At 52.5% G+C, this 27430-nt stretch overlaps 14 protein-coding genes across 14 annotated transcripts in view; 6 read left to right on the top strand and 8 right to left on the bottom strand.

Moving 5' to 3' along the window:
- Nucleotides 1–12: 12 nt before the first annotated feature.
- On the bottom strand, nt 13–5234 carry LAESUDRAFT_568388 (type II DNA topoisomerase). Its single transcript, XM_040902982.1, has 15 exons — nt 5045–5234; nt 4055–4994; nt 3903–3996; nt 3529–3844; nt 3359–3472; nt 3200–3304; nt 2982–3146; nt 2742–2927; nt 2344–2689; nt 2004–2284; nt 1715–1951; nt 1344–1658; nt 1173–1289; nt 673–1118; nt 13–618 (listed from the first exon to the last, which is right to left on the bottom strand). Exons 1-15 carry the CDS (start codon nt 5153–5155, stop codon nt 171–173), a joined length of 4221 nt encoding a protein of 1406 aa, XP_040766710.1. The 5' UTR covers nt 5156–5234; the 3' UTR covers nt 13–170.
- Nucleotides 5235–5920: 686 nt separating this feature from the next.
- On the bottom strand, nt 5921–9629 carry LAESUDRAFT_811065 (P-loop containing nucleoside triphosphate hydrolase protein). Its single transcript, XM_040914285.1, has 20 exons — nt 9132–9629; nt 9026–9077; nt 8903–8974; nt 8725–8843; nt 8528–8675; nt 8205–8472; nt 8075–8172; nt 7985–8021; nt 7863–7929; nt 7779–7799; nt 7672–7731; nt 7446–7614; nt 7179–7387; nt 7057–7125; nt 6866–7006; nt 6699–6795; nt 6620–6643; nt 6468–6563; nt 6353–6412; nt 5921–6299 (listed from the first exon to the last, which is right to left on the bottom strand). Exons 1-20 carry the CDS (start codon nt 9521–9523, stop codon nt 6264–6266), a joined length of 2235 nt encoding a protein of 744 aa, XP_040766709.1. The 5' UTR covers nt 9524–9629; the 3' UTR covers nt 5921–6263.
- Nucleotides 9630–9814: 185 nt separating this feature from the next.
- On the top strand, nt 9815–10340 carry LAESUDRAFT_712566 (yippee-domain-containing protein; the record flags this gene model as incomplete). The annotated part of the gene is made up of 4 exons (XM_040906911.1): nt 9815–9901; nt 9951–10063; nt 10116–10219; nt 10279–10340. The coding sequence occupies 4 exons, from the start codon at nt 9815–9817 to the stop codon at nt 10338–10340; spliced, it is 366 nt and encodes a 121-aa protein (XP_040766708.1).
- Nucleotides 10341–10495: 155 nt separating this feature from the next.
- LAESUDRAFT_723272 (uncharacterized protein) lies at nt 10496–11011 on the bottom strand (the record flags this gene model as incomplete). Its single annotated transcript, XM_040908385.1, has 2 exons — nt 10496–10522; nt 10589–11011. A coding segment is annotated over one exon (356 nt), but the record flags the coding sequence as incomplete, so codon positions are not given.
- A 332-nt stretch (nt 11012–11343) lies between these two features.
- Nucleotides 11344–12600, top strand: LAESUDRAFT_757151 (uncharacterized protein; the record flags this gene model as incomplete). The annotated part of the gene is made up of 5 exons (XM_040912266.1): nt 11344–11532; nt 11669–11794; nt 11853–12032; nt 12087–12245; nt 12307–12600. The coding sequence occupies 5 exons, from the start codon at nt 11344–11346 to the stop codon at nt 12598–12600; spliced, it is 948 nt and encodes a 315-aa protein (XP_040766706.1).
- Nucleotides 12601–12882: 282 nt separating this feature from the next.
- On the bottom strand, nt 12883–14188 carry LAESUDRAFT_723269 (uncharacterized protein; the record flags this gene model as incomplete). The annotated part of the gene is made up of 5 exons (XM_040908384.1): nt 13908–14188; nt 13725–13855; nt 13487–13666; nt 13274–13432; nt 12883–13212 (listed from the first exon to the last, which is right to left on the bottom strand). Exons 1-5 carry the CDS (start codon nt 14176–14178, stop codon nt 12883–12885), a joined length of 1071 nt encoding a protein of 356 aa, XP_040766705.1. The 5' UTR covers nt 14179–14188.
- Nucleotides 14189–14600: 412 nt separating this feature from the next.
- Nucleotides 14601–16171, top strand: LAESUDRAFT_648226 (chorismate synthase; the record flags this gene model as incomplete). The annotated part of the gene is made up of 7 exons (XM_040904095.1): nt 14601–14690; nt 14745–14855; nt 14877–14993; nt 15044–15149; nt 15201–15466; nt 15520–15827; nt 15883–16171. The coding sequence occupies 7 exons, from the start codon at nt 14601–14603 to the stop codon at nt 16169–16171; spliced, it is 1287 nt and encodes a 428-aa protein (XP_040766704.1).
- Nucleotides 16172–16374: 203 nt separating this feature from the next.
- LAESUDRAFT_811060 (uncharacterized protein) lies at nt 16375–17617 on the bottom strand (the record flags this gene model as incomplete). Its single annotated transcript, XM_040914284.1, has 2 exons — nt 16375–17440; nt 17521–17617. The coding sequence occupies 2 exons, from the start codon at nt 17615–17617 to the stop codon at nt 16416–16418; spliced, it is 1122 nt and encodes a 373-aa protein (XP_040766703.1). The 3' UTR covers nt 16375–16415.
- Nucleotides 17618–17929: 312 nt separating this feature from the next.
- Nucleotides 17930–20098, bottom strand: LAESUDRAFT_742202 (UPF0052-domain-containing protein; the record flags this gene model as incomplete). Its single annotated transcript, XM_040911180.1, has 11 exons — nt 17930–18106; nt 18161–18308; nt 18358–18412; nt 18463–18542; nt 18606–18723; nt 18774–19014; nt 19103–19159; nt 19215–19305; nt 19360–19429; nt 19492–19692; nt 19756–20098. The coding sequence occupies 11 exons, from the start codon at nt 20096–20098 to the stop codon at nt 17981–17983; spliced, it is 1530 nt and encodes a 509-aa protein (XP_040766702.1). The 3' UTR covers nt 17930–17980.
- A 58-nt stretch (nt 20099–20156) lies between these two features.
- On the top strand, nt 20157–21087 carry LAESUDRAFT_696337 (uncharacterized protein). Its single transcript, XM_040906266.1, has 6 exons — nt 20157–20288; nt 20348–20494; nt 20551–20675; nt 20733–20740; nt 20788–20898; nt 20956–21087. Exons 1-6 carry the CDS (start codon nt 20228–20230, stop codon nt 21026–21028), a joined length of 525 nt encoding a protein of 174 aa, XP_040766701.1. The 5' UTR covers nt 20157–20227; the 3' UTR covers nt 21029–21087.
- Nucleotides 21088–21486: 399 nt separating this feature from the next.
- LAESUDRAFT_712559 (uncharacterized protein) lies at nt 21487–22346 on the top strand (the record flags this gene model as incomplete). The annotated part of the gene is made up of 5 exons (XM_040906910.1): nt 21487–21566; nt 21596–21645; nt 21709–21902; nt 21950–22116; nt 22178–22346. 5 exons carry the CDS (start codon nt 21487–21489, stop codon nt 22344–22346), a joined length of 660 nt encoding a protein of 219 aa, XP_040766700.1.
- A 464-nt stretch (nt 22347–22810) lies between these two features.
- Nucleotides 22811–24748, bottom strand: LAESUDRAFT_647935 (acid protease; the record flags this gene model as incomplete). Its single annotated transcript, XM_040904079.1, has 6 exons — nt 22811–23342; nt 23401–23653; nt 23708–24235; nt 24289–24437; nt 24492–24595; nt 24689–24748. The coding sequence occupies 6 exons, from the start codon at nt 24746–24748 to the stop codon at nt 22811–22813; spliced, it is 1626 nt and encodes a 541-aa protein (XP_040766699.1).
- Nucleotides 24749–26304: 1556 nt separating this feature from the next.
- LAESUDRAFT_735652 (DUF866-domain-containing protein) lies at nt 26305–27266 on the bottom strand (the record flags this gene model as incomplete). The annotated part of the gene is made up of 6 exons (XM_040910612.1): nt 26305–26358; nt 26409–26497; nt 26536–26752; nt 26806–26862; nt 27129–27206; nt 27261–27266. The coding sequence occupies 6 exons, from the start codon at nt 27264–27266 to the stop codon at nt 26305–26307; spliced, it is 501 nt and encodes a 166-aa protein (XP_040766698.1).
- A 62-nt stretch (nt 27267–27328) lies between these two features.
- LAESUDRAFT_723261 (uncharacterized protein) overlaps nt 27329–27430 on the top strand; it is a gene marked incomplete at its 5' end in the record, with an annotated part of 1264 nt that continues 1162 nt past the window's right edge. The window contains one exon of the mRNA XM_040908383.1: nt 27329–27379. The remainder of the gene's footprint in view (nt 27380–27430) is intronic.

Here is a 27430-nt window from a genome sequence, read left to right as displayed (position 1 = left end):
CACGTCGGATTGAGGGAACCGAGTGAAAACCGCATAAGTTACTGAGGAATGCCACCGAAAACAACATCTATCAGAAAAACAAAGTAAAAATACAGCAATGTGATGTTGTGCGCGAGCGGTGTCATCGTTGTGAGATATAATGCAGAGAAAGAAGCACGGAAAGTAGCAAATCAAATGTCCTCGAACTCGGAGCCATTATCGTCAGCCTTTTCATCCTCAGACGACGAAGGAATTTCAATGTATTTCTTCGTCTTGGCCCTTGCCGCGCGTTTTGGCGCCTCGCTGCGCGCAGGCACAGGGATCGCGTCGAAGTCGTCAGCATCGTCATCATCACTGTCGATGATCTTCCTCGCCGCCTTCTTCGTAACAGCAGGCTTACTAGAGGATGGTTTCCTCGCAGCCGCCTTCTTGAGTGGGGCAAAGTCATTGTCCGTCGTGCCATCCTCGTCCTTGATCACCTTTGACGCAACTTTCTTGGCTGGTGCAACCCGGCTTTTTGCCGCCTGGCTACTCGAAGAAGGTTTTCGCGCCGCAGGGGGTACCTTGTCGAAGAAGTCTGTGATGGGCTTCCTCTTCTTCGTAGGCACTCCAGAGTCAGAGTCCCACTCAACGTCGGGGCTGCGCTCATCACGTGAGTTATACAGATGAGGGCTGCAGTGAGGAGATGCTTGCCTCTTCCGCTTCACGGAAGGAGCTGCCTTCGCTTTGTCCTTGTCACTGTTCCTTGAGGGCGGCACGAGGATATCCATATCAGAATCTGACTCCTTCTCCTCGACAGCCTTTCTTTGGGGAGCGGGAGCAGCCTTGGAGTCTATCGTTTCGAAGTCCGAGTCAGACTCGTACTTCGGAAGCTTCGCGAGCCTCCTGGCTGGCTTGACCCGAACAACATCGTCTTCGATGTCGACTTTCGAGTTGGATGGTGCGGCCTGCGGAGGCTTCTTTGCTGGGGCAGTCTTAACCTTCGGTTTCGCGGCAGCTTTGGCGGGCTTGAAGTCATCATCAGAGTCTTCGTCATTACCTTTCTTCATGAAAGATTTCAAGGTCGCCTGCTTGCGCTTGCCTTTCTTGCCATTGCTTCCAGCGGATATGATCTTGTCCTCCCACTGTTCGCATGTGATCTATAGACTACCATCGTTATATGACGATCAACGAAACATGACCAAAGGACTTGCCCTCCATTCCTCGAGGAACTTATCGAGGTCCATCTGCCAGATTTGGATGGGAGTGAGCGCGAGAAGCGTTAGAAGCTCGGTCTCCTTTCTCCTGCTCTCCTGAAGCAACCTATCGATCTGTATGAACCAACTCGTCAACAATCTGTCATTTTATGTAATAATTGTACTTGCCTTTTCCCTGGTGAGACTCCAGATGGCCATGCCTAGCAGGTAGTCGTAGTCTTTGTCGTTTGCAGTCGGTGCTGACGAGGAGGCAGCGCCCTCCTCATCCTCATCCTCTTGTTCCACAACCTCGGTGGTTTCACCTGCTTTCTTGGCATCTGAGACCTTCGGAATGGGCAGGAACTCTTTCTGGCGCAGCTCGGCCACAATGTCAGCTTTCTTGCGATTAGCCACCACCAGCCTCTTCTCCACGATCATCTGCACGAAGCGAGCTTGGTTGTTCAGTCTGTCCAGTTCGGATTGCAGCTGCTTCGCCATGTAATCCTGGCGCGACAACAGCGTCAGCATAAGAACGACGAGTCAATGAAAAATACGACGACCTTTCGCATCTGGTAGTACGCGAGACGCTTGGGGTAGAAGTCTTCAATGATCTCTTCTGGCGAGTCGTACTTTTTGATCTTGCCTTCGTAGTCGAACAGAATCATGTTGCTAGTGCTGATCTTGGTGATGAGCTTGAAGAACTCAAGAAGACCCTGCTGCTCCGCTTTCTGCATGTTTTTGTCGTCCATGGTGATCACGAAGTGGACATTCATGTTGTTGTGGTACTCCTTGTAATCCTGAAAGGACGTCACAAGTGCACGACGACAGATACGCATCGGCTTCACGCACCTTGATCACACCATCACCTTTCTCACCACACATCGCCTCAAGCTCGACCTTGTAGGTCTGAGTCCACTTGTGGATAGGAAGTTCCGTGATTTCGACAGTCGTGTCGTCCTTCTTGTTCACAGTACCCATGACATCGTACTTGTGATCGCCGACCTTCTTGATAGTGCCCTTGAATCCACGCCACCAAGGAAGCATGGGAACCTGCTCTTCACCAGCCATGAGGCGCCTGATGTTTGCCACAACATCTTCAGGATTGTAGCTAGGAACAGACGTGCTCCATCCTAGGTAGCAAGACGGCTATGAAGTTCTGCCATAAAGGAAGAGATACAAGCTAACTTACCAGTACCGATACCCTCAGATCCATTAATCAGAACCATGGGGACCACAGGCATATAGTACTCCGGCTCGATTACCTTGCCGTCCTCCATCTGCGATGTCATCAGCGGGTCATCGGCGGGGTGGAATATCGTCCGAGTAATTGGTGCCAATTCGGTATAGATATACCTCGCAGCTGCATGGTCTTTACCACCCTGGTCGCGAGTACCGAATTGTCCATTCGGCATCAGGAGATTCATGTTGTTCCCTCCCACGTAGTCCTGAGCAAGGTTAACAATGGTCATCATCAGACTTTGCTCTCCGTGATGGTATTGCGCGTGTTCAGAGACGTAACCAACGAGTTGCGCAACCTGTTTGAAGGGTGAATGCCTATCCTCGGCAACACGAAAGACCATTATTTACTTTGATTTCACCTTTCAAGTTGCGCTTGAAGCAGGCCCACATAACTTTTCTTTGGCCCGGCTTCAATCCATCCGCAATGGATGGAATAGATCGAATATTATCGGCCATGGAAAACAGAATAAGCTCGCGATTGATAAAGTCCGCGAAACCGATCTTCTCTTGTGTATGATCCAGGTAGGTTCCAGGCTGTACAACGGCGGTATGAATGGCACGGTGTTATCGCGAATATGTTGTGTTTACCTTGAACTGACGTAGCCACTCCTTTCGATCGTCCGCTTTTTTCTTGCTGAACGCCAACTCGATGAGGTCTCGATCGCCTTCCTTGGTCGTGTCGAAGGGTATAACGTGCTTGTCCATCCTTTTGAAGTAATTGCGGCCGTCCTCATCCGTGCTCGTACCCAAACCCTATCGACCAGCTAAGCAGAGATTCGTCGGATGACTGCGCTGTGGTAGCCTACCTTGAAGTATTTCGCCTTCCACTTCTCAGAGCCAGGAGTCTCTTCGAGCCACTGCTCATACTCCGGCATCGTGAAAAAATCAATCTTTTGACTGCCTTTGCTGACCTGTTGCGTCCGTCAGTGGAAAGAAATCGTAATACAAAACAAACAATTCCTCACTCTGACAATCGGCGTGACGAACTCAGCCAAGAAATTTGGGATCTTCAACAGTGATGGGTAGAAGTAGTCAAAGTAGTTGATGAGCAGACCCTTGATGTGCGAGCCATCATGATCCTACATTTACACTGCCCAGTCGATAATTGCAAACATCATCGGGCGATGTCACTAACCTGATCCGTCATGATCATCAGTCGACCGTAACGCAAGCCGCTGAGGTCCCGGTAGTCTTTGCTGTGCTGAAGACCAAGGATTTTCTTGATGTTCTGAATCTCCTCGTTCTTCATGATTTGGTCGTGTTTGGCATCCCGTACGTTGAGTACCTTTCCGCGCAGTGGAAAGACACCGTAGTCATCACGGCCGACCACGCTCAAACCTGCGACAGCCAACGACTTTGCGGAGTCTCCTTCCGTTAAAATGAGCGTGCACTCAGATGCCTTCTTCGTTCCTGCGTTATTAGCATCTGACAACTTCGGCAGTCCTGTGAGCCTATAGAGAATAGCAGTCATTGGCATAAATCTAGGATGTTTTAGAAGCAAACACTCACCTGGTCCGCCGGGCACCGTCCGTCTTCTTGAGCTGCTGATCGGCTTTGAACTTCGCCCAGTTTAAAACGTGGTCAACGATGGGAGACTTTTGCACTACAGATCGACAGTTGGTCAGTTCGACACTCGTCGTGTCATTCGTCGCCTCGCGTACCTTTCTTCATGAACTCATCAGACAACTTAGGCTTCGTGCCAAACTTGCTCGATGGCAGTGTTAACGTTTCCTTCGTCTGACTATCGAACGTCGGATTTTCAATAAGAGCATTGACAAAGATCCACATGTGGTTCTTGATCTGAGCAGGCTTGACCGCCGCACCCTTGTTCTTCTTGGCGATCGAAGCGATGAGATTCTTCGCAATCTGGTCAGAGATGAGGGTGACATGCGTGCCCCCTTTCGATGTCGAGATCGAGTTCGCAAAGGAGACTTGCTGGAACGTGCCATCTGAGACGGTAAAGGCCACCTCCCATCGCGGACCGACCTGCTCATAAATAATGGTGGGCTTCGCCTGTGCAGCGCCTCCAGATGCATCCGAGGCCTGCTCTGCAGCCGAATTGACATAGAGCTCGACGTATTGCTTGAAGGTCTTGATCTTGAGCAGCTTGTCGTTCAGGTATACCTTCACGTCCTTCACGGTCCCAGCAATGTCATGCACACGCTTCTTGAGCAGGGCAACGGTATCGTCGTCGATGCAGTCCATGCCAAAACGTTTAAGATCTGGCTTGAACGTCACACGGGTGTATTCCTCTCCGCGGGAGTTTTTTGTGATCTTCGCCTTGCCGACCTTGCTCATATTGTCCGTCCATGTCTGCACATACTTCTGGTGCGTGTTCTTGTCCGCAGTGTCGATGGTGAACTCGGTCGAGTAGATGTTTGCCAGCTTGGCACCATATCCGTTGCGACCTCCCGTGAGCTTCTTCTCGTCATCGTCATAATTTGAGGACGACAATAAGTGCCCGAAGATAAGTTCTGGGATGTAGATCTTCTCCTTGGAATGTATCTCAATAGGGATACCGCGTCCACTGTTGAGCACGGAGATAATATTATTCTCCACGTCAATGTTGACCTTGATGGTATCCATACTCGGATCGTTGATCTAAGATGGCTGTCAACGTCTGCGATGAGTGGCCAGCCGATAGAAAGCACCTTATTGTCAGCAGCATTCACGAGAATCTCGTCCACAATCTTGAAGAAACCAGGTACATATCTGATCTCCCTTTGCACCATGAGTTTCTTATCAGAGTCCCAAACCCACATCGGCTGTGTGATTGTCTCTACGCTGCCGATGTAGGAGTCTGGCCGTTTCAGGATATGTTCGAGTTGGGAGAGCTAAGGCACTGTATCAGTATCACCTTAAAATGTGTGCTTCAAGAAGAGAAACCTTGGTATATGTCTCTGATGCGGATTTCTTCTTCGCAGCCGTGACCGCGGCGGGCGCGCTGTGCCCAGCTTCGTCCCCCGAATCCGAATCCATATCCACGTCGGAGTCGGCGTTATCATCCTTGTCAACGAGAACCTTCTTCTTGATAGCCTTGACCTTCACGGGTGCTTTTGCAGCTTTTGGCGCGGCCGTCCGTTTAGGAGCCGCCTTCGTGGCTTTCTTCGCTGCAGGCGCGTAGTCCTCAGACTCGGAGCCCGACGAGATGTCGTCGAAGTCGAAGTTCTCCTCGGAGGAGCTCATGGTTGTCGATAAGCGGCGGCAGAACTGAGGGGGGATACCGTAGCAGGGAGGCAGGCAGCGTGTATGTTGAGTGTTCAACAGACGCGGGCGCGCGTGCCAACGCGTGAGCTGAAACGCGTCGACCACGTGACGATGATTGAACGCGACTCGACGCGATGTGAGCCAAGAAAGCCTCAGCGGGCTGCCGAGTCCATTCATCCTCACGAGAATGAGAAAAGATAGGACAAACTTGTACCCGAGCATGTTTAAGGGACTTGCATCCGAATAGTGGTACCCTAAAATGTATTCACGATGAAATTTTCGCATGGAACTCAGCCAATCAGAAAGGAACTCGATTAAGTGACATTTCGACCGCAATATGATATCTACGCATATTTCTGCCCACTCTATCACAAATATGCCAGACTGTGATGCACCACAGGTGACTGCTGTACGTGAGAGAAACACGGCAGGCTGCAGCTTACTCTCACTGCTGGACAGTGACCAAAGAAAATCTGATAAGGCAACTCGACGCGGGCTCTAATTTAAAAGGTCCACCTCCATAAACTTTGCCGGGAGGGTACATAGATCGCTTCTGGGGAATGTGTGCCAGCACTGGCAATTGAGCTTGCCGACCAAATTCCATATTGCGACAATGTAAGCATACAGACAACGCAATAGTACAGAACTTGTCAATGTCGTATTCTATGGTTTTGCTTTGATGCTGTTCACAATGAGGCTCTGAGCACATTTCATCAGCATGACATCCTCCGCGTTCATGAGAGGACGTATACCTTGTACGCCTGCACGTCTCCCTTGAACTTCGTGACGGAGCCATCCGCGCATACCCACAACTACCAATCCGTCATGAGTGCAACATTCGACAGAAATGACATCTGCGTGACCTACCTCCTTGGCCACGGTGGTGATGAATCTCTCGTCGTGAGATATCACAATGACTCCGCCATTCCACGCACTGAGTGCTGCCATGAGCGCGTCCAAACCCTGTCATGAAGATTGTATCGACGTGATGAATCGCTCCAGAGAGCAACAAGACTGACCTCAATATCCAGGTGGTTAGTAGGCTACGAACATCATTGGCGTTAGCACGGAATGATGAGCCGAAACCGATCCACTTGCCTCGTCAAGGAGCAGGACGTGCGGCCTCTGCAGCGAGAGCAACGCGAAAGCCACTCGAGATTTCTGACCTCCACTCAGCGTGCCGATCAGCTGCAACCTGGACACCACGGTTGAGCAAACAAACAATATCAAACGTAACACCCGAGAATCTCGAATTATCTATTCACCCTGTCATTCCGCTAATCTGGAAGTTGCCCAAATGAGACCGATATTCCTGCTCTGTCTTTCCAGGGAACCTTGACGCAAGGAACTGTACTGGATTCAAGCTCGGGTCGAGTGTATCAACATGATGTTGGGCAAAGTATCCTCTGCAATACAATACTTAGCGCAAAAGCCAATCATATCAATGGCCTCTTACATCCTCAAGCGGCCGTTCTGATTGACATGACCCGAGAGCGGCTTTAGCTCGCCTGTCAATAACTTGATCCTGCATATCACAGTCAGCTACTAGTTCAACTTCAAGAGTTCTATTGAACGCACAATGTTGACTTTCCGGCGCCGTTCGGGCCCACGATCGCCATCCGGGAGTCGAGCCCCACATCAATATTGACATTCCGCAGAATGATACGATCAGGCGTGTATCCGAATGATACCTCGCTCAGCTGCAGCACCGGCGGCGAGATCTTTTCCGTCTCAGGGAACTTAAAACTCTCCGTCTCCTCTGTTTCTGGAGGGTGCAGTTCTGGCAGCTATGATGGACGCCATGAGATCTCGATGTGAAGTCAGAGGTAGGCGCCATGTAGTTACCTTCTCAAGGATCTTGATCTTTGACTGCGCTTGTGCAGCCCGGTTTGCGTTGTACCGCCACCGGTCGATGAAGGCCTGCAGATGCTTTCGATAATCCAACTGTGTCTCATACTCCTTTCGGAGGTTGCGATCGCGTTCAGATTTTGTAGAGTAGAACTGCGTGAAGTTCCTAAGGCGGAGCGGCTCTCAGTAAAGGGCGTCAGTAGAAACTGTCGGATATACTGACCCCTTGTAGTAATCCAGACGTCCGGAATGCATGTGAACAATATCCGTCGCGACAGCATCACTGCAGGTTGTAAGCGGAGAACTCATTAAATTGCATGTTATGCTTACAGGAACGCACGATCGTGTGATCTGTGATGAGTCGATGTCACCATGAGTCGGGTCGGACAACGCAATGGGCAGATTCAAACTTACACGACCAGCAAGGTGCCTTGCCATGTTTGAAGGTAGTCTTCCAGCCACGCGAGCGCATTGAGATCGACTATATGAAACACGATGAGTAGGCACGATCGCACAGAGTCAGTTAGCGTTCGTACTATGGTTGGAGGGCTCGTCCAGCAATAGCAATGCAGGCTAAAGCACAGCAAGGTCAACACATTGTCATGACACCTCTCGTGAAAACTCACTTTCACGAAGAGCGCTCTTGCCAACGCCAGTCGCATCCTCCAACCACCACTGAATGCCTTCGTTGGCCGCGACTGATCAGCCTCGCTGAAGCCCAACCCTACACATCAACACATCGATGAGCTTTCAGACGCCACGACCATTTCGAAAAGAGCTTGCCTGCAAGCAAAGCCGCAGCTCTCGCCGGCCCGCTCTCAGCCTCCATATCGGCCAGTCGAGCATGAACCTCAGCCAGACGAGCCTGCGCCTCTTCGCGCGCGTCTTCGAACCGTTTGTCATCGCTCTCTGCCTCGAGTGCGGCGAGCTTTGCATTCAAGTCAGCCTCCTCGCGCATCAGGATGTCTCGCCAGACGTCCGCCTTGAGCACGGAGTCAATGGCAGTGGTGTCATCTCCGACAATCTGCGAGCCACCTGAGTCAGACCCACGTTTGAGGGAGCGGTAATGCTGGACGCACCTCCTGCTCGACGAAGAGGATGGTGATATGCGGCGGGACCGGCACTTCACGCATAGCGATGTGACGGAGCAACGTCGACTTTCCAACACCGTTACGGCCAATGAGACCATATCGGCGGCCATAGGCAAGTGTAAGCGAGGCGCCTGAGCTGATGGATTCTCAGAAGGCCAGACAAACAATACATGCATATGACGAACAGGATGCGGTTCGAACCAAAGTTGACATCGACATTGGTGAGGTGGATGTCTTTCGACTTGTTCTTCGATGCAATCGCGTCCAAGGGATTGATCTTCATGAACATCTCCTCGTACGATTGCTTCGAAAGGATGCATCGTTTCAGCACTTACTTTGAAGAGGAATGCTTGAAGGCGATACCTGTTTTCTGTGCTGATCCAGTAACTTGGAGCCCTCATATAAGGTCCTCTTGGAGCGCTTCTCGATCTTGGCCTGAAAACAATCTAAGCAAGGAATTAAAGCCTCACAATTGAAAGATAATACCTTCAGTTTCGCTTCTTGTTTCTCAAGTTTCTTCACATCCACACGCGAAGCTCTTCGGGAAATCGTCATGCACTAAACCAAACGTAATCGTAGATAGCCGACTTACTTGCCCTTGTTGATGCTCTCCAAGTCCACTCCTTCCGTGAACGCAATAGTGCTGCTCATGACCCCATTCTTACTCATGTCCATGACCTTATCCAGCCTCACAAGTCCATTTGTCCTTCCCGCCCTGTTCTTCTCTTCCCTCTTGCTCAATGGCTCAGCTAGCATCCGACCAAGCACGGTCATGACTTTTTCTAGTTGTCCATGTTGGCTCTTTCGCGAGGAAAATGGAATTGCGGACTCGAGAATACTCTGGGTTACATGTAAAACGTCTTCATCTTCAGCAGCATCGTCGAGATCGAGAAGGTAGCCAGAGATGTATTGGACAACAATCTCTTCGGTGCCAGGGAGACTGGTACGAATCTCTTCAGCAATGTCTTCTGATGACACGCTCATGGATATGACAGAACCAGACAGTCGTTGCACGTCTCAAGAGAATGCAAGAAAAGAGCTTTGGATCAACGAGTGCAAGTCAAAAGAGACCGTGAGGCCAACACGATCGATGTTTTCGCGTCAAACGAGCGCCCATAAGTGAGGGGTGGCGTTCTGCCATATCATGCCACACTAAGCCTCAGTCGACTAGCTAGCTAGGCTGCCTTCAATTCTGCGTCCGATTGTGTGTAGCGTGTCGCATACTTGGCCTCCTGGACACTGGTAGAGCTCGACAGATTCTGGTCGATCTCAGTCATGCCGACTTCGGAGACGAAAGAGGTTCCTGTTGAAATGTTCAGGGACCGCGCAACATTCTCTTGTGCACATTGCTCCGCTGTGATAGTCAGTAAAAGATAGATACCCGTCTGTGCACGCCTTAGCTCGCTTTCAGGCATTGCAGGATGAACTGATTAGCAAGTCCTTCTCCGGCCGAGACGGACGAGGCTATCTCATGCATTCGGCGGTGAACGTCAGGATGGGCAAGAAGGAGGACCGATCGCTCCTGTAAGTCCTTCGTTTGCTGGGCATTGATCATCGTCCATAAGCATCACCGCAGAACTGGTGTGCATACCGTCGCGGATCTATTCTGCGTGGGGTGTAACGACCGTGTTGGCTGGTACTACTACAAAGCCTCAGACCATTCTCAGAAATATAAGGAAGGTGAGACATCCAGATAGGGTCATTTCCTACGGGGCACAGCTCATAGACCATAATGACAGGTAAATACCTACTTGAGCGAGAGAGGCTGATCAAAGAGAACAAGTGGACTTTAGATGATTAAGCCATACCACCCCTCCCATAACTTACCACAGCTCTCGGATCATATGTATCATTCCCATTCTATGCAGTGCCATTTCATCGCCCTCTTGCTATTCCTCAAATCATCACCCAGCATCGCTCAATCTGATCCATGATCGCCAAATCCAGAGGTGAAGGGTTGCAGGTATATCCGAATGCAGGCAGCTAACATTCATCAAAGAAACACCCGTATGAGTGGCTGCTGAGGTAGATGAAACAAGCGTTACAGACCAGAGACCAGAACTTGAACAGTCCTCACGCACCCATGGTATTTAATGAGGCCCCATAATCATTGTCGTTAAGCGTATAAACTTTCGTCCTCTTCATCTGTGGGCAGCGGTTGCCTCACATTAGGTCCTCCAACCTCAACCTTCTGCACCAGCCTCCAGGGCACAAGAATTTGCCCAACGAACCGCCCGTTTGGATCCCCATCAACGGCATCAGGACCGATCCGGTATTCTTCAGAATTCACAAGCAGGATATTGAGGTGCTTGTCGGTGCCCACGAAGGTCCCGAGAAAGATGCGACCATCCTGGATGGTCACACGGAGCGTTTTCCGTAGCAGTGCTTTCAGTCTCTGTATGGATCCTGGTGTAGATGGCTTGTCTGGTACAGAGGGCTCAAACGATCCGTCAGGGAGAGGTTGAGACATTGAGACTGAGTGGTCGCGAGTAGAGCACCCGGGACAGTGCTGAAACGCTCGGCCACGCGCCATCTAATCTAATCTACTCGAATCATTCAATTTATAGATTTATTATGGGGACTCCTCGAGTCCTGCGCCGATCCCACAAGCTCGCGTCCACATACAAGCTTTCTCTCCAATTCTCGCGAGAGGATCAAGGTGCATTCTGCATGTCCCGGGCAGTGCGAGGCCTCGGTACTCAGTCGCGACAGCAGACTCGTTCGGTGGGTGGCGGTGGTTGAGAGTAGCCGGCCGATCACAGTGCCTGGACCATCAGTGGCCCATGTTTTGAACCTACACCATCATGACTGCCCTTCCTCCAGCCGAAGCCACGCAAATAAGCAACCTGGAGCCAAACGCCAGCAGCGCCTATAATGTCTGCCTCGCCTTCGAACACGACGCCAAGACGGAAAAAGATGTCGTGCGTGCAAGACTCCTCGGCTACTTAATCCTCCACGCTCCTTCTCTCGACGCGCTCCATGAAGTCGTTGAAGTAATCCACTCATGCAGTGACAACTATGATACCTTGTCCGACCTTGGACAATCCTTCATCAATTACTTCATTCGCCCGTGCAAGTTGTCTACCAGCATTATATGTCGAAACGAGCTAAACTGCACATCCAGTCAAGAAATACAAAGGGCGCACGCCTGACTATTCGGATCATTCCGGTCATCGTTCGCTCATCAAAGACAAGATGGATCTGATGACCGCAATTCAAGAGGCACCGAAGGACCACAAGGAAGCGAAAATTCAAGTGAGTTTGCCGTCTTAAATGGCCGTAAATTCACGTGCTTTCATGGGCATTCATCTAGGCCCTTATCCGAGATGGTTTTAAGTGTGTGGTGACCGGAATATACGATATGGAAGCAGAGGGAATCCGAGGTATTGATCGAGAAGACATACTCCGAGCAGGTTTGGTTTACACAGAATGCACCCACATTGTACCGGAGTCCACTTTTTTCGATGTATCACGCCCGAGCTCGCCCGAGAAGGTAAATCCTTATATTTTTTCTGCTGCTGCTGCTGCGGGGCTTATGCTTGCCTAGAATGATTATTCCGCCTCAGTGTTGGCAGTGTTGAAGCATTTTGGTTATGATGTCGAAAAACTGAATGGTGCCAAGGTGCACTCTCTTGCCAACGTCATGACGATGCAGCACGATGTGCGCGAGTGGTTTGATCGTCTGGAGATCTGTTTTGAGGCGACAGTGAGCGTTACATGTTTATGACTTATGCCTGTCTACTCTAATTGGCCACTTTGACTCCTAGACAGTCGAGAATCGCTATCATATCCAGACTTTCGGCCGGATCCGCCACGTGCCCGCGACGGTAACGTTGATGTCGTCCAACCCTACTACCCTTCCTCTCCCTTCTCCGAAATTGCTAGCCCTGCATGCGGCTTGTGCCAAGGTTGCCCATCTCTCAGGTGCAGGTGTCTATATTGACAAGCTTGACCAAGATCTGGATGATCTGGATGTATTGGCTGATGACGGAGGATCAGCCGACGTCCTGAATCATGCACTGTTGCGTTTGATGACCGACTCTGTCAATGTTGGAGCGTGAAACGGGGGCGAGAGATGTTCTCTTACTTGTCATTGCACATAGACTTCACATCGTCAAGGATTCATATTAATTATATATATATATCACATGATATGAGCCCGTGATTCTGCTGGGATAAATCTGAACAATATGTAGTAATAGTCACTATGATATCCTACTGTTTCCAGCAGAAACAGCTTAAAATGATTTGTATTGATCTCAGCATTATCATTGTGACATAATTACATAAAGATTTAAACAGATGCCAGGTCTCAACAGGTTGAGCCACAGTGATATTCCTACCTACATGGGAGCAGCATCATAACAGCATTTTGCTCCAACATTGACGGAGTCGGTCATCAAACGCGACAGTGCGTGATTCAGGACGTCGGCTGATCCTCCGTCATCAGCCAATACATCCAGATCTTCCAGATCTCCGTCGAGCTCGTCAATATAGGCACCTGCACCTGAGAGATGGGCAACTTTGGCACAAGCCGCATGCAGGGCTAGCAGTTCAGGAGAAGGGAGAGGAAGGGTGGTAGGGTTGGACGACGTCAACGTTACCGCCGCAGGTATGTCGAGGTACTCGTTGAACTCGTCGAACGTCTTGACACGATAGCAATTCTCGACTGTCTAGGAGTCAAAGCGGCCAATTAGAGCAGACAGGCATAAGTCATATACGCGTAACGCTCACTGTCGCCTCAAACCACATCTCCAGACGATCAAACCACTCGCGCACATCTTTCTGCATCGTCATGACGTTGTAAAGAGAGTGCATCTTGGCATCATTCAGTTTTTCGACATCATAGCCAAAACGCTTCAACACCGCCAACAGTGAGGCAGCATAATCCTTCTAGGCAAGCATAAGCCCGGCAGCAGCAACAGCAGGCAAAATATAAGGATGTACCTTCTCGGGCGAGCTCGTGCGTGATACATCGAAAAAAGTGGACTCCGGCACAATGTGGGCGCATTCTGTGTGAATCGCACGTACTCGGCGTATCTCTGCTTTATCAATACTTGGAATTCTCACTGCTTCTATGTCGTATTTTCCGGTCACCACACACTTGAAACCATCTCGGATAAGGGCCTAGATGAGCGTCCATGATGACACGTCAATTTACGATCATTTAAGATGATCAACTCGCTTGGATCTTCGCTTCCTTGTGGTCTTTCGATGCCTCTTGAATTGCGGTCATCAGATCCATCTTGTCTTTGATGAGCGAACGATGACTGGAATATTCCGAATAGTCTGGCGTGCGCCCTTTGTATTTCTTGACTGGATGTGCAGTTTAGCTCGTTTCGACATATAATGCTGGTAGACAGCTTACAGGGGCGGATGAAGACATTGATAAAGCATTCTCCAAGGTCGGACAAGGTATTGTAGTCGTCACTGCACGAGTGGATTACTCTAACGACTTCGTGGAGCGCGTCGAGAGAAGGAGCATGGAGGATTAAGTAGCCGAGGAGTCTTGCACGCACGACATCTTTTTCCGTCTTGGCGTCGTGTTCGAAGGCGAGGCAGACATTATAGGCGCTGAGGGCGTTTGGCTCCAGGTCGCTTATTTGCGTGGCTTCGGCGGCGGGAGGAAGGGCAGTCATGATGGTGTAGTCTCGAGTTGGAGATGCTGTCGCGAGTGATTCCCAACCAAGAACACTAACCTTACCTCCTCAATTGTGGGAATAACAATAAGCAAAATTTCTTCAGACATTAGGGGCAGAGCGCCGCTACCGAACAGGGCTATTTGCGTGCCTTAGGCGGGAGGGAGTGTAGTCATGATGGTGTAGGTTCAAGTTCAACGGGGACGAGTACGGGTCTGAGTCACTGACTCATGTCCTGTCCGACTCCTGGTTCGCGAGCTACACAGCCAAAGTGTCTTGACATCCCGGCACCACAGACATTCATCGGATTGAAGAGAAGGCCGGAAAATTATAAGTAAAGTGTCGGTTGCAGCGTACATTCTAATCCATCCCGTCGTCTGTCCCGCGCAATCCGTCACCATCTACTTTCGCAACTGGCAAAAATGTCGACCTTTGGAACACTTTTCCGTGTGACAACGTTTGGCGAGTCCCACTGTGCATCCGTCGGTGCCATCATCGACGGCTGCCCACCGGTAGGCAACCCACTCCTCACGAAAGCACGCCAGGTCTGAACAACGCTTACACAGGGCCTGCCACTCGTCGCGCAAGACGTGCAGACACAGCTCAGCCGGAGACGACCAGGCCAGAGCAACCTCACCACTCCTGTGCGTGTCACCGGAACTGCTGTCTCGCAGCGAGTTGCTGACCGGTCGTAACAGCGCGATGAAAAGGACCTCGTGCAGCTGCAGTCTGGCATCGAGCACGACATCACGCTCGGCACCCCCATCGGGCTGCTGGTCCGTAACGAGGACCAGCGGCCCCACGATTACTCTGAGGTGCGTTTTGGCTAAGGGACACGTAAGTTGAGATGCTAAGGCGCCTGTAGACGGACCTGTACCCGCGTCCTAGCCATGCGGATTGGACATATCTGGAGAAGTATGGAGTCAAGGCCAGCAGCGGTGGAGGCCGAAGCAGTGCTCGGGAGACGATCGGTACGCCTGTCATCCTCCGCAAACATTCTCTCCTCATTGTAGCACTTTAAGGCCGAGTCGCCGCTGGCGCGATCGCGGAGAAGTATCTCAAGCTCGCATACGGCATTGAGGTCGTCGCCTTCGTGTCGTCTGTCGGAAAGGTGCACCTCCCATCTATAGTCGGCCCACCGTCGCAAGTCCCCAACGACGACGACGACACCGTGGAGGACGTGCTCAGCCCCGAGTTCGTCGCTCTCCTGCATACCGTAACGCGTGCGAAGGTAGATAGTCACCCCACGCGCTGCCCACACCTCGAGACAGCCGAGCACATGACAAAGGTACGTCTACATGCTATTCCCCTTCCCTGTGCGATGCTCATCATACGCTGTAGCGCATCCTCCGTGCAAAGGACGCCTCCGACTCCATCGGCGGTACCATCACCTGCGTAATTCGTGGTGTACCTCCCGGCCTCGGCGAGCCAGTCTTCGACAAGCTCGAGGCGAAACTGGCGCATGCGATGCTCTCCATTCCCGCGACGAAAGGTTTCGAGATCGGCTCCGGTTTCCGCGGGACCCAGGTCCCCGGGAGCAAGCACAACGACGCGTTTGCCGTTAAGCCTGATGGGACGATGGGCACGAAGACTAACTGGAGCGGGGGAATTCAGGGAGGTATCTCGAACGGAGAGGACATCTACTTCAGGTGATTATTTGGTGATAGTGAGATATATTCTCAAGGCTCTAACACGTTGCTGCAGGGTTGCGTTCAAGTCCCCTGCCACGATCTCACAAGCACAGGAGACCGCTCAGTACAACGGTACTCCCGGAACGCTCTCCGCAAGGGGCCGTCACGATCCTTGTGTTGTTCCACGTGCGGTGCCCATCGTCGAGGCTATGGCAAGTCTCGTCATCATGGACCAGGTGCTAATCCAGAACGCACGCAAGACCGCGGCCTCTCTCCTTCCGCCAATTACTACTCTTCCGCCGACCATGATCAAGCCTCCGACACATCATGACCATGCAGTGGAGGACAAGCCAACAGTCTGAGCTCCCTTCATAGCGATGCCGCATGATGTTCAATGGTTGAGAAGTGGTTGATTGTGCTGATATACAACGGAGAGCATAGAGGATTCAACAGCCTGTGCAAAAGCTAGTAGACTAGAACGCCGATTTAAAATATAAATACGGGAACAGTTGTACTACAAACGCCGGTGAAGATGACCTTCAAAGCGACGGTTATGCGACCGGATATAAGTGGGAACTTGCGAGGTATATGTGACGGACCGAACGTTCAGGTCGGGTCATTCGTCATAGTCCGATTCTTCAGAGCAGTATGTACAGCAGACGATCGGCTCGAGATGCCACCACCACCACTGCAGACAAATGTCAGACAGTCGACGGCACGCATAGATTTCGGCGAATTCCTCACATATCGATTGAACAGTCTTTGAGGCCATGCGCCGAACACTGCCTCTTCCTGCCTCCTGAGCGTTTCAGCGCGCAGTAGCTCTTCCTCATACTCTTCATCTTCTCTGAGCCGCGAACTCCCGTCGTATGGGTCGACGTAAGCTGGGTGTCTGCCCGACCTCACGAGAGACGTCCTCTCATCTGCATGCCCATTGCCACCCGGTCTCGGTGCACCTCCTGCACCCGTCCCATTCAGTGTCGGGGACGCTGGTGGCCTCTTGACGTTCGCCAGTGCACTCAGGCGACGCCCAATTGGGCCCCACGTTGCGTTCTCGTCTGCGTGGTATCGTATAGGAGCGGAGATGGAGGAGGACGGCGAGCCCGATCCTGACGAGGACGCGGTGGAGCGCGGCGGCTGGTCGCTCACGCTCTTCCGGTGTCGGTGCACGCCCGAGGTGATGCGCACCCGCGAACGAAATCGTACGCGAGGTGTGGGGCGGGCCGGCGGGGGCGGTTCAGACGAGCTGCGTTCGGTGTCTTTACTCGGATCCTGGTGCGGCAGCGAGTCCACAAGGTCGTTCGAGACGATGATCACGGAGGAGGGAGTTTGTGAGCGGGGCGAGGGGTCGTCATCGATGAGGTGAAGAGCGTTGCCTGGGACGATGCACGGCTTGGGCGAATGGTCCTCCACGGAGAGCTTGTGGTCGTACATTACGTCGATGGGCTCGTTCGGGAGCTCGATAGTCATACTGCGAGGCATTATTTTGACCGTCGGTGGTGGTCCGTCTTCGACTCCGTCCTGGCTTTGAGGTCGATATGCAGCGCCGTTCGTGTCGTGAGCGTCGCCTGTGTCCGAGTGCGGACTGGATGGCCGCTCATGTTGCGCATGGACATCGCCAGGCACCTCTACTGAACGTGGGTATAGAAGTCGAAGTTGGCCCGGGGAAGGTAAGAACAGATCAGAGCTTGAAAGGCTGATTTGGGCACACCTGATTTCACCAATTGCGGGGTCGAGCCGAATGCACGGCCATGTGCTTGATGGTGCATGCCTGCGACTGCAGCAGCGAATGCCGGCGTCCTGGCCATCGTCAATCCAGAGCGTGCTACTGTATTCGTTCAACAGGCGGATAAAGACATATCACTGTTCGCAGCCGGATAAGAAAGAGGGTTGACATTCAGATGAAGAAGTCAGGTGGCCAGTCTCGCCTGGCCTCCATCATGAATTTGCTACTGAAGCGTCAATATTTCAATTGCAAGCCTATCATTCGAGTCCGGACGTAGAGTCGCTACCGCTATAGTTCTATATATACAAACGTGTAATTTGACACTTTGCGAAGGTGAGATTGTGACGGAGTCCTTGAAACGGCAAAAACGTTCGCCGTCAGCCAGGGAATTGACCTGCCGATAAACACCGAACACCTGGAGGCTGACAGACCACCACGGCTCGCTCTAGTCCCGAGCCTCCACCTCCATAATCTCCAAGATCGCTCGACGAACGCAGACAGCATCGAACTGCGGCATCCCAGTCTTCTCATCCAGACATCCCTCCACCTCAATCGGCTTGACACCAAGAGCCTAGCAGATACCTCCCATTCAGTAGACGTCTGGTACCCTTATGGTTGTGCTTACCATAACTTCCTCGAGATCCACGTCGATCGGCGTCCCGTTCAGGTATAGCATATGCGTGATGTACGCAGATATTGGACAGGTGGTATCAGATGTACGGAGGCCGCCATACGCGGAATGATACGGCGTGTTCAGTGTCCGCGCAATCGTCCTGATCGGTTGGTCAGCGTCAACGCTTTCGTCGCTTGTGGCTAACTGACTTGATATAATCTGTCGCTGTATACCCACTCGTCTCCCGATCGTTTCGAGAATTCACTATAAAGGGGTCAGCGCTTTGGATTCATGTGCGGGATATATATACGTACGCAATAGGACTTTCGCACGAAGGGAGCGCGAACATGCAATGGCATTCGCGACGCCCTTCAAGGCTAAGCAAGGTATGACACTGATCAGACATTTGTCAGAAGTCGATCCTAGTTTACTGTCGTATTGACAATCCACCGCCCACCTCGTCCATAACGATCCACAGGAATACACAAGTACGTTGTTCAACGACAGATTCGCGATATAGTCCGGGTTTGGCGAAGGATGGATTTCGCTCCCGTACGCATTGATATAGTATAGCCCTGCCTAGCATTCAGTAAACCACTAGCTATCACCACCTGAACAGGCTCACTCGAGATCCTGGCATCAAGGGGCTCGTAATGTTCCTTCGCGTCCGCCTGGAACATGACGTTCCTCTGAGGCGATATCACACCATCCAGTGCATCCACAGGCGATGGCGGCGCAACGTCATACTGGGACTCGAAGACATAGTCTGCCTCGTACGTCGTGACGCCGATCCCTGGCGCAGTACCCGTGGATGACGGGACCGGGTGAGATATATCGCACTGGCCCACGAGCCGTCCGCCATTGTCCTAAAGACCGGCAGAATCGCAACATAAGGGGAAGAAGAGGCGCATGTCATGTCAGTGTTGCATGCACTGCAAGAGACAGAGCTCTGACTAGTTCTGCGGCGATCGTAACGGTGTGGTTCGTTACGATTACCGGGAGTATGTTAGCCTATGCTCCTCATAAGCGAACCTGTGTAGCTTGCTTGATGGACGTAACGACGTACCTGGCTATTTGTGATGGAGGAGAATAGGAAGATAGCTGAGGGAAGAGAGCGGAAGAATGTCTGCGCGGCAGAGAGGAAGTAATTGCCTATGCTACTTAGATAGTGATCAGCCCGCCCTCGGAGCTTGATCAATGATGATGTTCACCTTCCATTGACGAAAGAAAAGTTTTTATGGGCTCGTTTGAGAACCTCGCTTTCGAAATGTACAAGGAATCCTGCATTGCAGGGCATGTCTTGAGCGACTCGCTCATCGACGTTCCCTACCAGGCAGACTCGCCTCTGATCATCTCCTTTCTGTCGTTCGGTATGCCTTGCCAGAGATGGCTTCTCCCTTCGACAATGTCTCGCCACTCATCGCGAGCTTCTCGTTCTGAGCTATGCGCGGGCAATCGGTATGCCAGGAGGTTGCGGATGCGATCCAGGGGAGAGTTCGTTGGTGCTGAGGGGATCAACCTGACTAACCGCGAACGGATATCGCCTGTCCACGCATGCTATTTCGCATCTTTGCATTGCTAACCGTGGTGCATCGGAAACCGCTCACCAATCGAAGGCCCACCGAGCACGCGAATGATCTCACTGGACGAGCCTCCGTCGTCCGACACGGGCAGCACGTAGCACGCGTTGCCAAACGCAGAACATATTGAGTTGCATCCTGTCCCGCCTGAGATGACGAGAAATGACGGCCCGGCCGGCGATTGGCACTCTCCTTTCAGTCGGCAGGCCGTGCTGTCAGTCGACTTGACCGCATCGCCGTGTATGGTCTGCTGGCTCGGTGTCGCCCACTCCGCGTTGCGCTCTGGCTGCGTCGGGAGGTCGAACACCGAGGATCCTGGGCTGTCTGCGCTTGTGTTGCAGATGTCGGGTACGAGATTAAAGTATGACATTGACCAGTGTTGCTGAACGTGACGGTGGCGAGGAAGCAGTATGGGTAGGGCGCCTAACGTCCCAGCTTCTGCCCTGCTGGTCTACCTTGAACACTGCTTTGAACTACTGAACGTCGTCGTCTTGTCGAGATGGAGGACTTTCTTGCTCTGCCTGGTTTCTACAAGTTGATGTACTTGCATATCGAGCCCGGTACGCCGTAATCTGGGAACGACGCTCTGGGTTACCCATTCATTGGCATGGACATTCAGCCTCGACGATCCTGCCCTCCATCCTGGCCTGGTTCTTCCCTGGCGCGGCATGGTTCCACCACGAGCTCATACCTGACTCTTCGCCAACGCCGTCCGCTGGGTCTCTCGACCCGCGCACGTTGATAGCCATCTGGCAGCTTGGAAACTGTGCGTCGCCCCCAGCAAATACATCTGCTACGATAGCGGGAATTGATTGTTGGCAGGCTATCTGCTACTAGGATTGATCTCCACGCTTGTCTTTCGAGCTGTCCGAGACGCGTTGCCCAACAACCCGGCGGCTCAAGAACGTATCCTCGGTGCGAGTTTCACAGCTCTCGCTCTTGCCGATGTATGTCGTTATTAAATAATCACGCTGTATCCGAGAGGTTTGATCGTTGATTCGCAGGTTACTCAGTGCGTATACGCTTTACGCCTCTGTATATCGTTAATCGGTGGCATAGCATGATCTGGTCGTGGGTCGCCCTTCCTGAGGAGCTGCGGTATAGTCCTGCCAGGTGGAACTCGATGACTCACGGAAACATCACGTTCGTGATTGTTCTTTTGAGTGGAAGGTGCGACGCCTTGAATGTCTCACCGTGGTCGAATCCATCGCTGATACCATTCTCAAGGCTAGCATGGTTTATGGGAATAGGACGCAAGAGGTACTACTACGGGCAAAAGGCCCCAGCCAAAACAGCCTGATATGTCTCCTCTACGACGACAATTGTATGATCTGTGGTGATCTGTGCCTTGCTCTAGGGTATATTCGTGCCCAACTTCATGATCAGTGATCAGTGATTTGCGACCATGCTGCCCCGTGAGAGAATACCGCCGCTTCGAGGCCGGAACATGAGGCTACCGATGCTTCGTGAGAGCATCCCCACGGTTGCGTCATGCGGTAACTCCAAGACAATCAGGGTCGCCCAATTGTCCGCTCATCCAGGCTCTCCCCTGCTCTCCCTCGCCCTCGCGCTTCTCATGGGAATCGGTCTAACCAGGCCTAGCCTATACAGGACTCCCCGTTTGGACACGTCCCAAAAAGAGAATGTGGCCCCGCAATAGAAGAATGCTAAGCCTCTTCGAGCAGTCACATTTTAGGAGAACTCGTCCGCATCGAAGAAGATAGGCCGAAAGTGGAAAGTTGCCCGTAAAGAGTAAATATGGCGGGAACAGGGAAGGCGTCGCCCAGAGCCGTCGACCCCGTTGGCGACGTCAACGAAGGGAAAATTGTCCATGGTGGGTTAGAAGGAATTGACAACATATACGCAGCATATTCCTGATTGCCGGCGATGTCAGGCATCCCGAGCTGGATGCCCACAGTACGTATCTGCTTACGATCTGGTGTGTCGTAGCGTCACTGACAGCTGCTTGGCGATCTGCAGCTGCAGTCTTCCATCATAGCCCAGTGGCAGAGCGATTCCGTCGGCCTCTTGAATCTATCCCACGTCGAGGTCGCCGAGGCCAATACGGCCCTTCAGGCCTTCAGGGTCCATCAGCAGAAGAGATCAGGGCATGGGCTGCTCGGCGAGAGCAGTTCCTGAGCACTGCGTTCCGCTTTTGCGCGGTCTCCAAGCACGTGAGTTCCAGTGGTCGCCGTCCCCTCGGCCTTCTGCTCTCACGCAGTCATCTCAGGACTCCGGGGGTGCAGCTTGCCCGGCATGCGTGGAGTACACCGAGGCTTGCAATGCACTGCTCAGGGTCACTCACGGTCTGAGAAACATGTATCTTGGCATGAACTGGGTCGTTCGGCTGCCTAAGCTGCGCCCCCAAGAAACGGCTCGACGCGATTCGTACAGCCCTGGAGCTCAACCTTGCTAAGATATTTCACCTCTCTCTGATGATCGACAACAGTCTGGTGGAGATTAAAGGCTGCCTGCGAGGTGCCCAGCAGGACATGCTCCATCTGATCAACATCCGAAAAGACTATGATGAAGCGAAAGTGCGGCAGGAGGTCGTTCAGGCGTTGTTGGATCATATTGGGGAGGAGCGTCAGATACTGTACGAGGAAGCCGACATTTGATCGGCTGCGAGTAAATAATCAGAGCTCTAAGTGAACGAGGATGCATTGGTTCATGTTCATTATTCAGACTCTTTGCGTGGCTCACGCGAGGAAAGCATAATGGCCATCAACATTTGCTTTCGCTCGCTGTAAGTTTGCCCTGCCGTCTTCGTCGAAGGCTCATGATGCTCGTCTGCAACGTGATTTAGCCCGCAGAGATGACTTCGCTCCTGCAGCAATGTCAACTGCCCAAACGTCACATTTGTTACATTGTACATATGTCCATGCCAGCCCTAGCAGATACCGCGGGCTATGCACCAACGCAAACGACAGAAAAGTCCAAACCGGTAATATACTATATTTCTCAATGAACGTAAGCTGGGTCGCACCAAAAAGCAAACCAAATCGAATGAATAAATAATCAGCCCAATCAGTCACTTACGCCCTCACCACCCGCCCCGCCCATCGTCCTCGAAACCAGCCTGCTACTGAAGGCTATTAGCACTCGAACTCGCCATCCCCGCCCCCTCATTCTGCTCCTGCATCGACGCGAGGGTATGCCGCACATACCCCGCCTTCTCCGGGCGCGTCCGCACCGCCGCGCCCACCGCCGCGCCCACCTCCTCGCGCGCGCTCTCCGACGCCTCATACGACGGCGGCGCGACGTCCTCCTGCGTCCCCAGCAGCGGCTCCGACAGGCCCGGCGAGCCCGGCGCGCTGCCCACCTGCACATACGAGAACTCTGAGCGCATCGGCGAGGCCTGCGGCGCGCCGAGCGTGTACGGCTCGACGGCGTTGGCCGCCTTGTGCTCCTCGACGATCGTCTCGGCGTTGCGGACGATCGCGCGGTCCTTCCGGCTGCGGATGTAGAGGAACGCGGCGATGGCGATGAGCAGCACTCCTGCGACGCCGCCGATCGTCCCGCCGACGATCGCGCCGATGTTAGCGCCCTTCTTGACGGAGATCTTGGGTGCGAAGCCGACCATGTCGGTGCCGTTGCGGCCTACACTGAAAATTCTGCACGTATGGTTCGTTAGGATGGCCGTGTAGATGAAAGTGCGCGACGCGAACGTACATGTAGACCTGGCTGACGAAGCGCGCGCCGAGGAGGTATTCCTCGACGGAAGGGTCTGTCCAACCCTCAATGCCGCTGACGCACGATCCGTCGCTCAACTCAGATATGAGCACACTCTGGTCGAGCGTGAATGTCTGGTCGTTGATCACAAAGGATACGGTGAACTTGGCATCACAAGGAACGGTCCATTCCTCTGCCTGCGACCCAAGGCTGGAGAGGTTAGACGAGACAGACGAGTCGGAGATAAGGTCGTCTGACAAATGCTATGAGTCAATGATCACATTGCACGACAAAGACGCAAACTCACTGATCAATCTCGCCTGTTCCGCTGGAAAGTAGATGTCCGTGTAGTATGGATCGACAGTGGCAGAAAACTCCACATCATACGAAGCTCCGCCGTTGTCGCTCGTCGCTTTCCAGCTATCCAGGGTCACGGTCCAGTCTGGCTCACTGTCGCTCGACGCATATACCACGGTCGAGTTCGTAGTGACAGTCTTGTACGTCAGCTGATCCGCGTTATATGCGCTCGTATCAGGCGCGAGCCAGTGGAGCGTCCCGGCACTGCTCGATGTCGCTGTCGCGGATGCCGCCATGCTGGCAGACGAGACGGACGTGGGCTTCAGCACCGGACTCGAGATGTCCATGCCGAACTGGAAGCTATCTACATCGGGGTGCTCGTCGAGCCACTGGCTATAGATCGAGTCGGAGAAGTTTGGCGTGAAGGAGCTCGAGTTGGATTCGGAACTCGTCGAGAAGCGGTTGGTCCCTAGCCCGATGACGCCGGACACGCCATTGCCGACGATGGTGCCGTTGTCTTGATTTTCCGCGACGACGACTGGAGGGATGATAGTGAGCGGCTGTATCAAGGCGCCTCGAGAACGAACCCACTGGTTTGGTTGTTGTATATCCAGCTCGAAGTTGCGGCAGTCAAGCTACAATTTTCCTTGATCAACGAGCCGCTCAAGGTAGAAGCAGCGAACGATAAGCTGTCCGAGATATCGAGTGACTTCGCAGTGTCCGACGCCGACTCGTTATACCTGTACAACCAGCATGAGCTTCCAAGTGATGTCATCTTCCGCTGAATTACGTACAGTTTCACTCCACCACATGAGCTGCAGCCCGTTCCTGCGACAGCGGTGAGGCCCGCGCTCGTCGACAGCGTGAAATTGAAGTGCTGCTCGTCGGCACCGGGAGACTGGCCGCGTTGACGTATCATCAGGCAAATTCACGGTGAAAGCGACAGGATCCGTCAGTCAATGAATGAATCAATGCGCAATGAGATACGTACCATTCCGACACCGAGGACGTATCTCCCGTACTCGTCAAAAAGAAGCGGGATGGGGATCATGTTCACCGTTGAGCTGGATGACGCGGCCCGCTTTTGGAGTGCGAACGGACCGGCTCGCGCGAGATGTGCAAGACATAGCGCGGCACACAGAGCTCCTTTGCTCGAGAACATCGTGGTGGTCGCGATTCAAGATAAGAAGGTAATGTATTACTCTGGATGAAGTGTCTAACCAAGGTTAGCACCTCGACGTCACCTGTCCGAACAAGATCAATACACATACCGTGACAGTACTATGAAATGGAATGGGAAAACGTAGGGAGAGAAAGAGACCTCGAGGGTTGGAAGAGAGGCAGATTGGCTGTTAACGAGACTGGCGATGCCCTCGCCTCGCTCACAGGCACAAGGAGGGGCGGAGGGGTGAGCGGCGGACCCATTTGCTCCTGTTTCAGGCATGATAGTACCCAGCGAGCTGCCCACTGCCCTCTTCCCATCAGCGCCCATCCATAAAGACGCGCTCCGAAGCGGGAAGGCCCCGGGACACCTCGTGCTATCATCACGCCCACGTGACCGCGCCTCAGCTTTCAGCTTTTCATCTGACTGGAGTCACTGGACGGTCAATAAACGGCTGCTGAGTCCAGCTCTGGTCTCAGTCAATGGTCTCTTCTTCTGCACACGACTGAGTCCTCCCTAGCGTGTTAGAATGCTCGACTGTAACTCTGGCGAGGATGGAGTTCCAACTTCAATGCCCGCGACCGAAATCTTGGCATACCTCGCCGATTACGCCGGAACGTCGAGCTCAATCCTCCTATTGGAATTTGTGTCCGTCACGGCAGGATTTCGTGCCGTATCGCAATGGTATGCTCACTTCCTGCTCTCGGCTAGAACTCCACCTGTAAACGGTGAGTTCTATGCAGACCGCATCAGTCAGAGTCGACTCCAGAGCGCATCTTGTTAGCTCTGCGTGAAAGCGTGAGGCGCCAACGCCTCACGGAGGTGAAACGTTTTGTCGAGGCTAGCGAGATGAAGGCGCAGGACCCCGGACGTTCACGAGGACCAATGATCTTGTGCACATCGAGGAACAAGAGCGCTCAAACACTGGAGACATGGAGGCATTTGTCACCATGTAATTTGTGTGACAAATGTGAACTGGTATTTTACCTTTGTGAAAAGGATCTGGTGCAATTACAATTACCGTTACATGTCGACGTCACGATATCTCTCTCCGTTTACATCTCTCATGTCATGTCTTGAACAACAATCCTGTCATCATTACTACCCATCCTCGCTTGTTTTCTTTACCTCCAGTACCATCCTGCTTGATAGTACCCTGCATACATCCAGTTCTCAACCAGTCACGCATTCAGTCTCTTTTGCACCACAGCTTCCTGTAGCCTCCCTCATTAATCAAATACCTTCCATGTGCTTTGATGATTGTGGAATGTGCCTGCCACTATGTAACTACATGTGCTTAGCCTTGAAGCGAACAGCGCGCGGAATCATGGTTCCTTTCAGCGAGATGCCGCCGGCTGAACAGCATGCAATATTGTGTCTTACTGTACAATGCGAGCAAGGATGTTAACTGCAGTGAATCTCCAGAACAACTCTTTGCACGTAGGCTAGGCTCTCGCCCACTGGCTCGCAAAGTTCGATACGCCAACAGGTAATGCGGCCTAAAAGCATTATTAGAAGACATTAACCCGCCGAGAAAATATGCTAGGACTTTCTCATCGTAGTCCACCCATTCTTCTTCTTCAAGATCGACCTCATCGAAAACGGTACCGGACTCCACGCCAACACATTTCCAGATACCTGTTGAAGATTATGAGTTCGACGAGAGTTACTACAACGTTCATGATCCACCCTTGGGTCAAATCCCACGAACTCTAGGCCTCGGCAGTCAATAGTTAAGAATTGCGCGAATTGATATTGACCATTGGCATCTGCGGAGTACGGCAGAGGTGCCGATCCTGGGTCGGACTTTGCAAAGGACTCGCGCTTGCAGAGCCCACAGCGCCACACAAAGTGGGCTGTGTTTCCTCTCCCAGATGAGACTTCGCGCTCTTCCTATGGGCAAGAATCAGCAGATCATGCATGGAACATCGGTGTTCACGGCGTACCAGACGATTGACGGAGACAAATCTTGGATGCACTTCATTACAGCTCGTACATTTCACCTGACACAGGATCAGCTTTCGATGGTTGGCTATCACGATATTTGAATTGATCTACTTGGAAGAAATATTCGAACGAATCTGTTGACTTTCCCGGCCAGCCCGCTGCGCGGCCAGGAATTCGGGAGTCGCCCGCTCTCTAGAAGATGGCTCCACGGGGCCAAACCGATGGCCATTGTAGCCGCGCCCTATTATATACACGCGCGCTACTACTCTCCCACGCCGGTGGCGCAGGTCGCACCGGGGCCTCTCACATCTGCGCTCCGCACCCAGATTCCAACAGAATCTGCTGCTGGAACAAGGTCGGTGACATTCTCGAGATCGGCTTTGATGGAGAGTAAGAGTCGCTAGCTTGCCAACATTTCAAGATTCAGCTGCTGTGTCAATACTCATTGACTTACAACCATGTTGTACAATCTACTGGCAAGCTTGAAGAGATCAAGAAACTCAACATTTGTTGTCTGTTATTTACGCGCTGCCATTCCTGTTCATTCGCTTTTGTGCCACTCGTCCCTGTGGCTTGTGCCACTCGTCCCTGTGGCTTGTGCCACTCGTCCCTGTGGCTTGTGCC

This window comes from Laetiporus sulphureus (genome assembly GCF_001632365.1).
Source record: "Laetiporus sulphureus 93-53 unplaced genomic scaffold LAESUscaffold_9, whole genome shotgun sequence".
Lineage (NCBI taxonomy): Eukaryota > Fungi > Basidiomycota > Agaricomycetes > Polyporales > Laetiporaceae > Laetiporus > Laetiporus sulphureus.
This window is presented reverse-complemented; position numbering and strand designations above follow the sequence as displayed.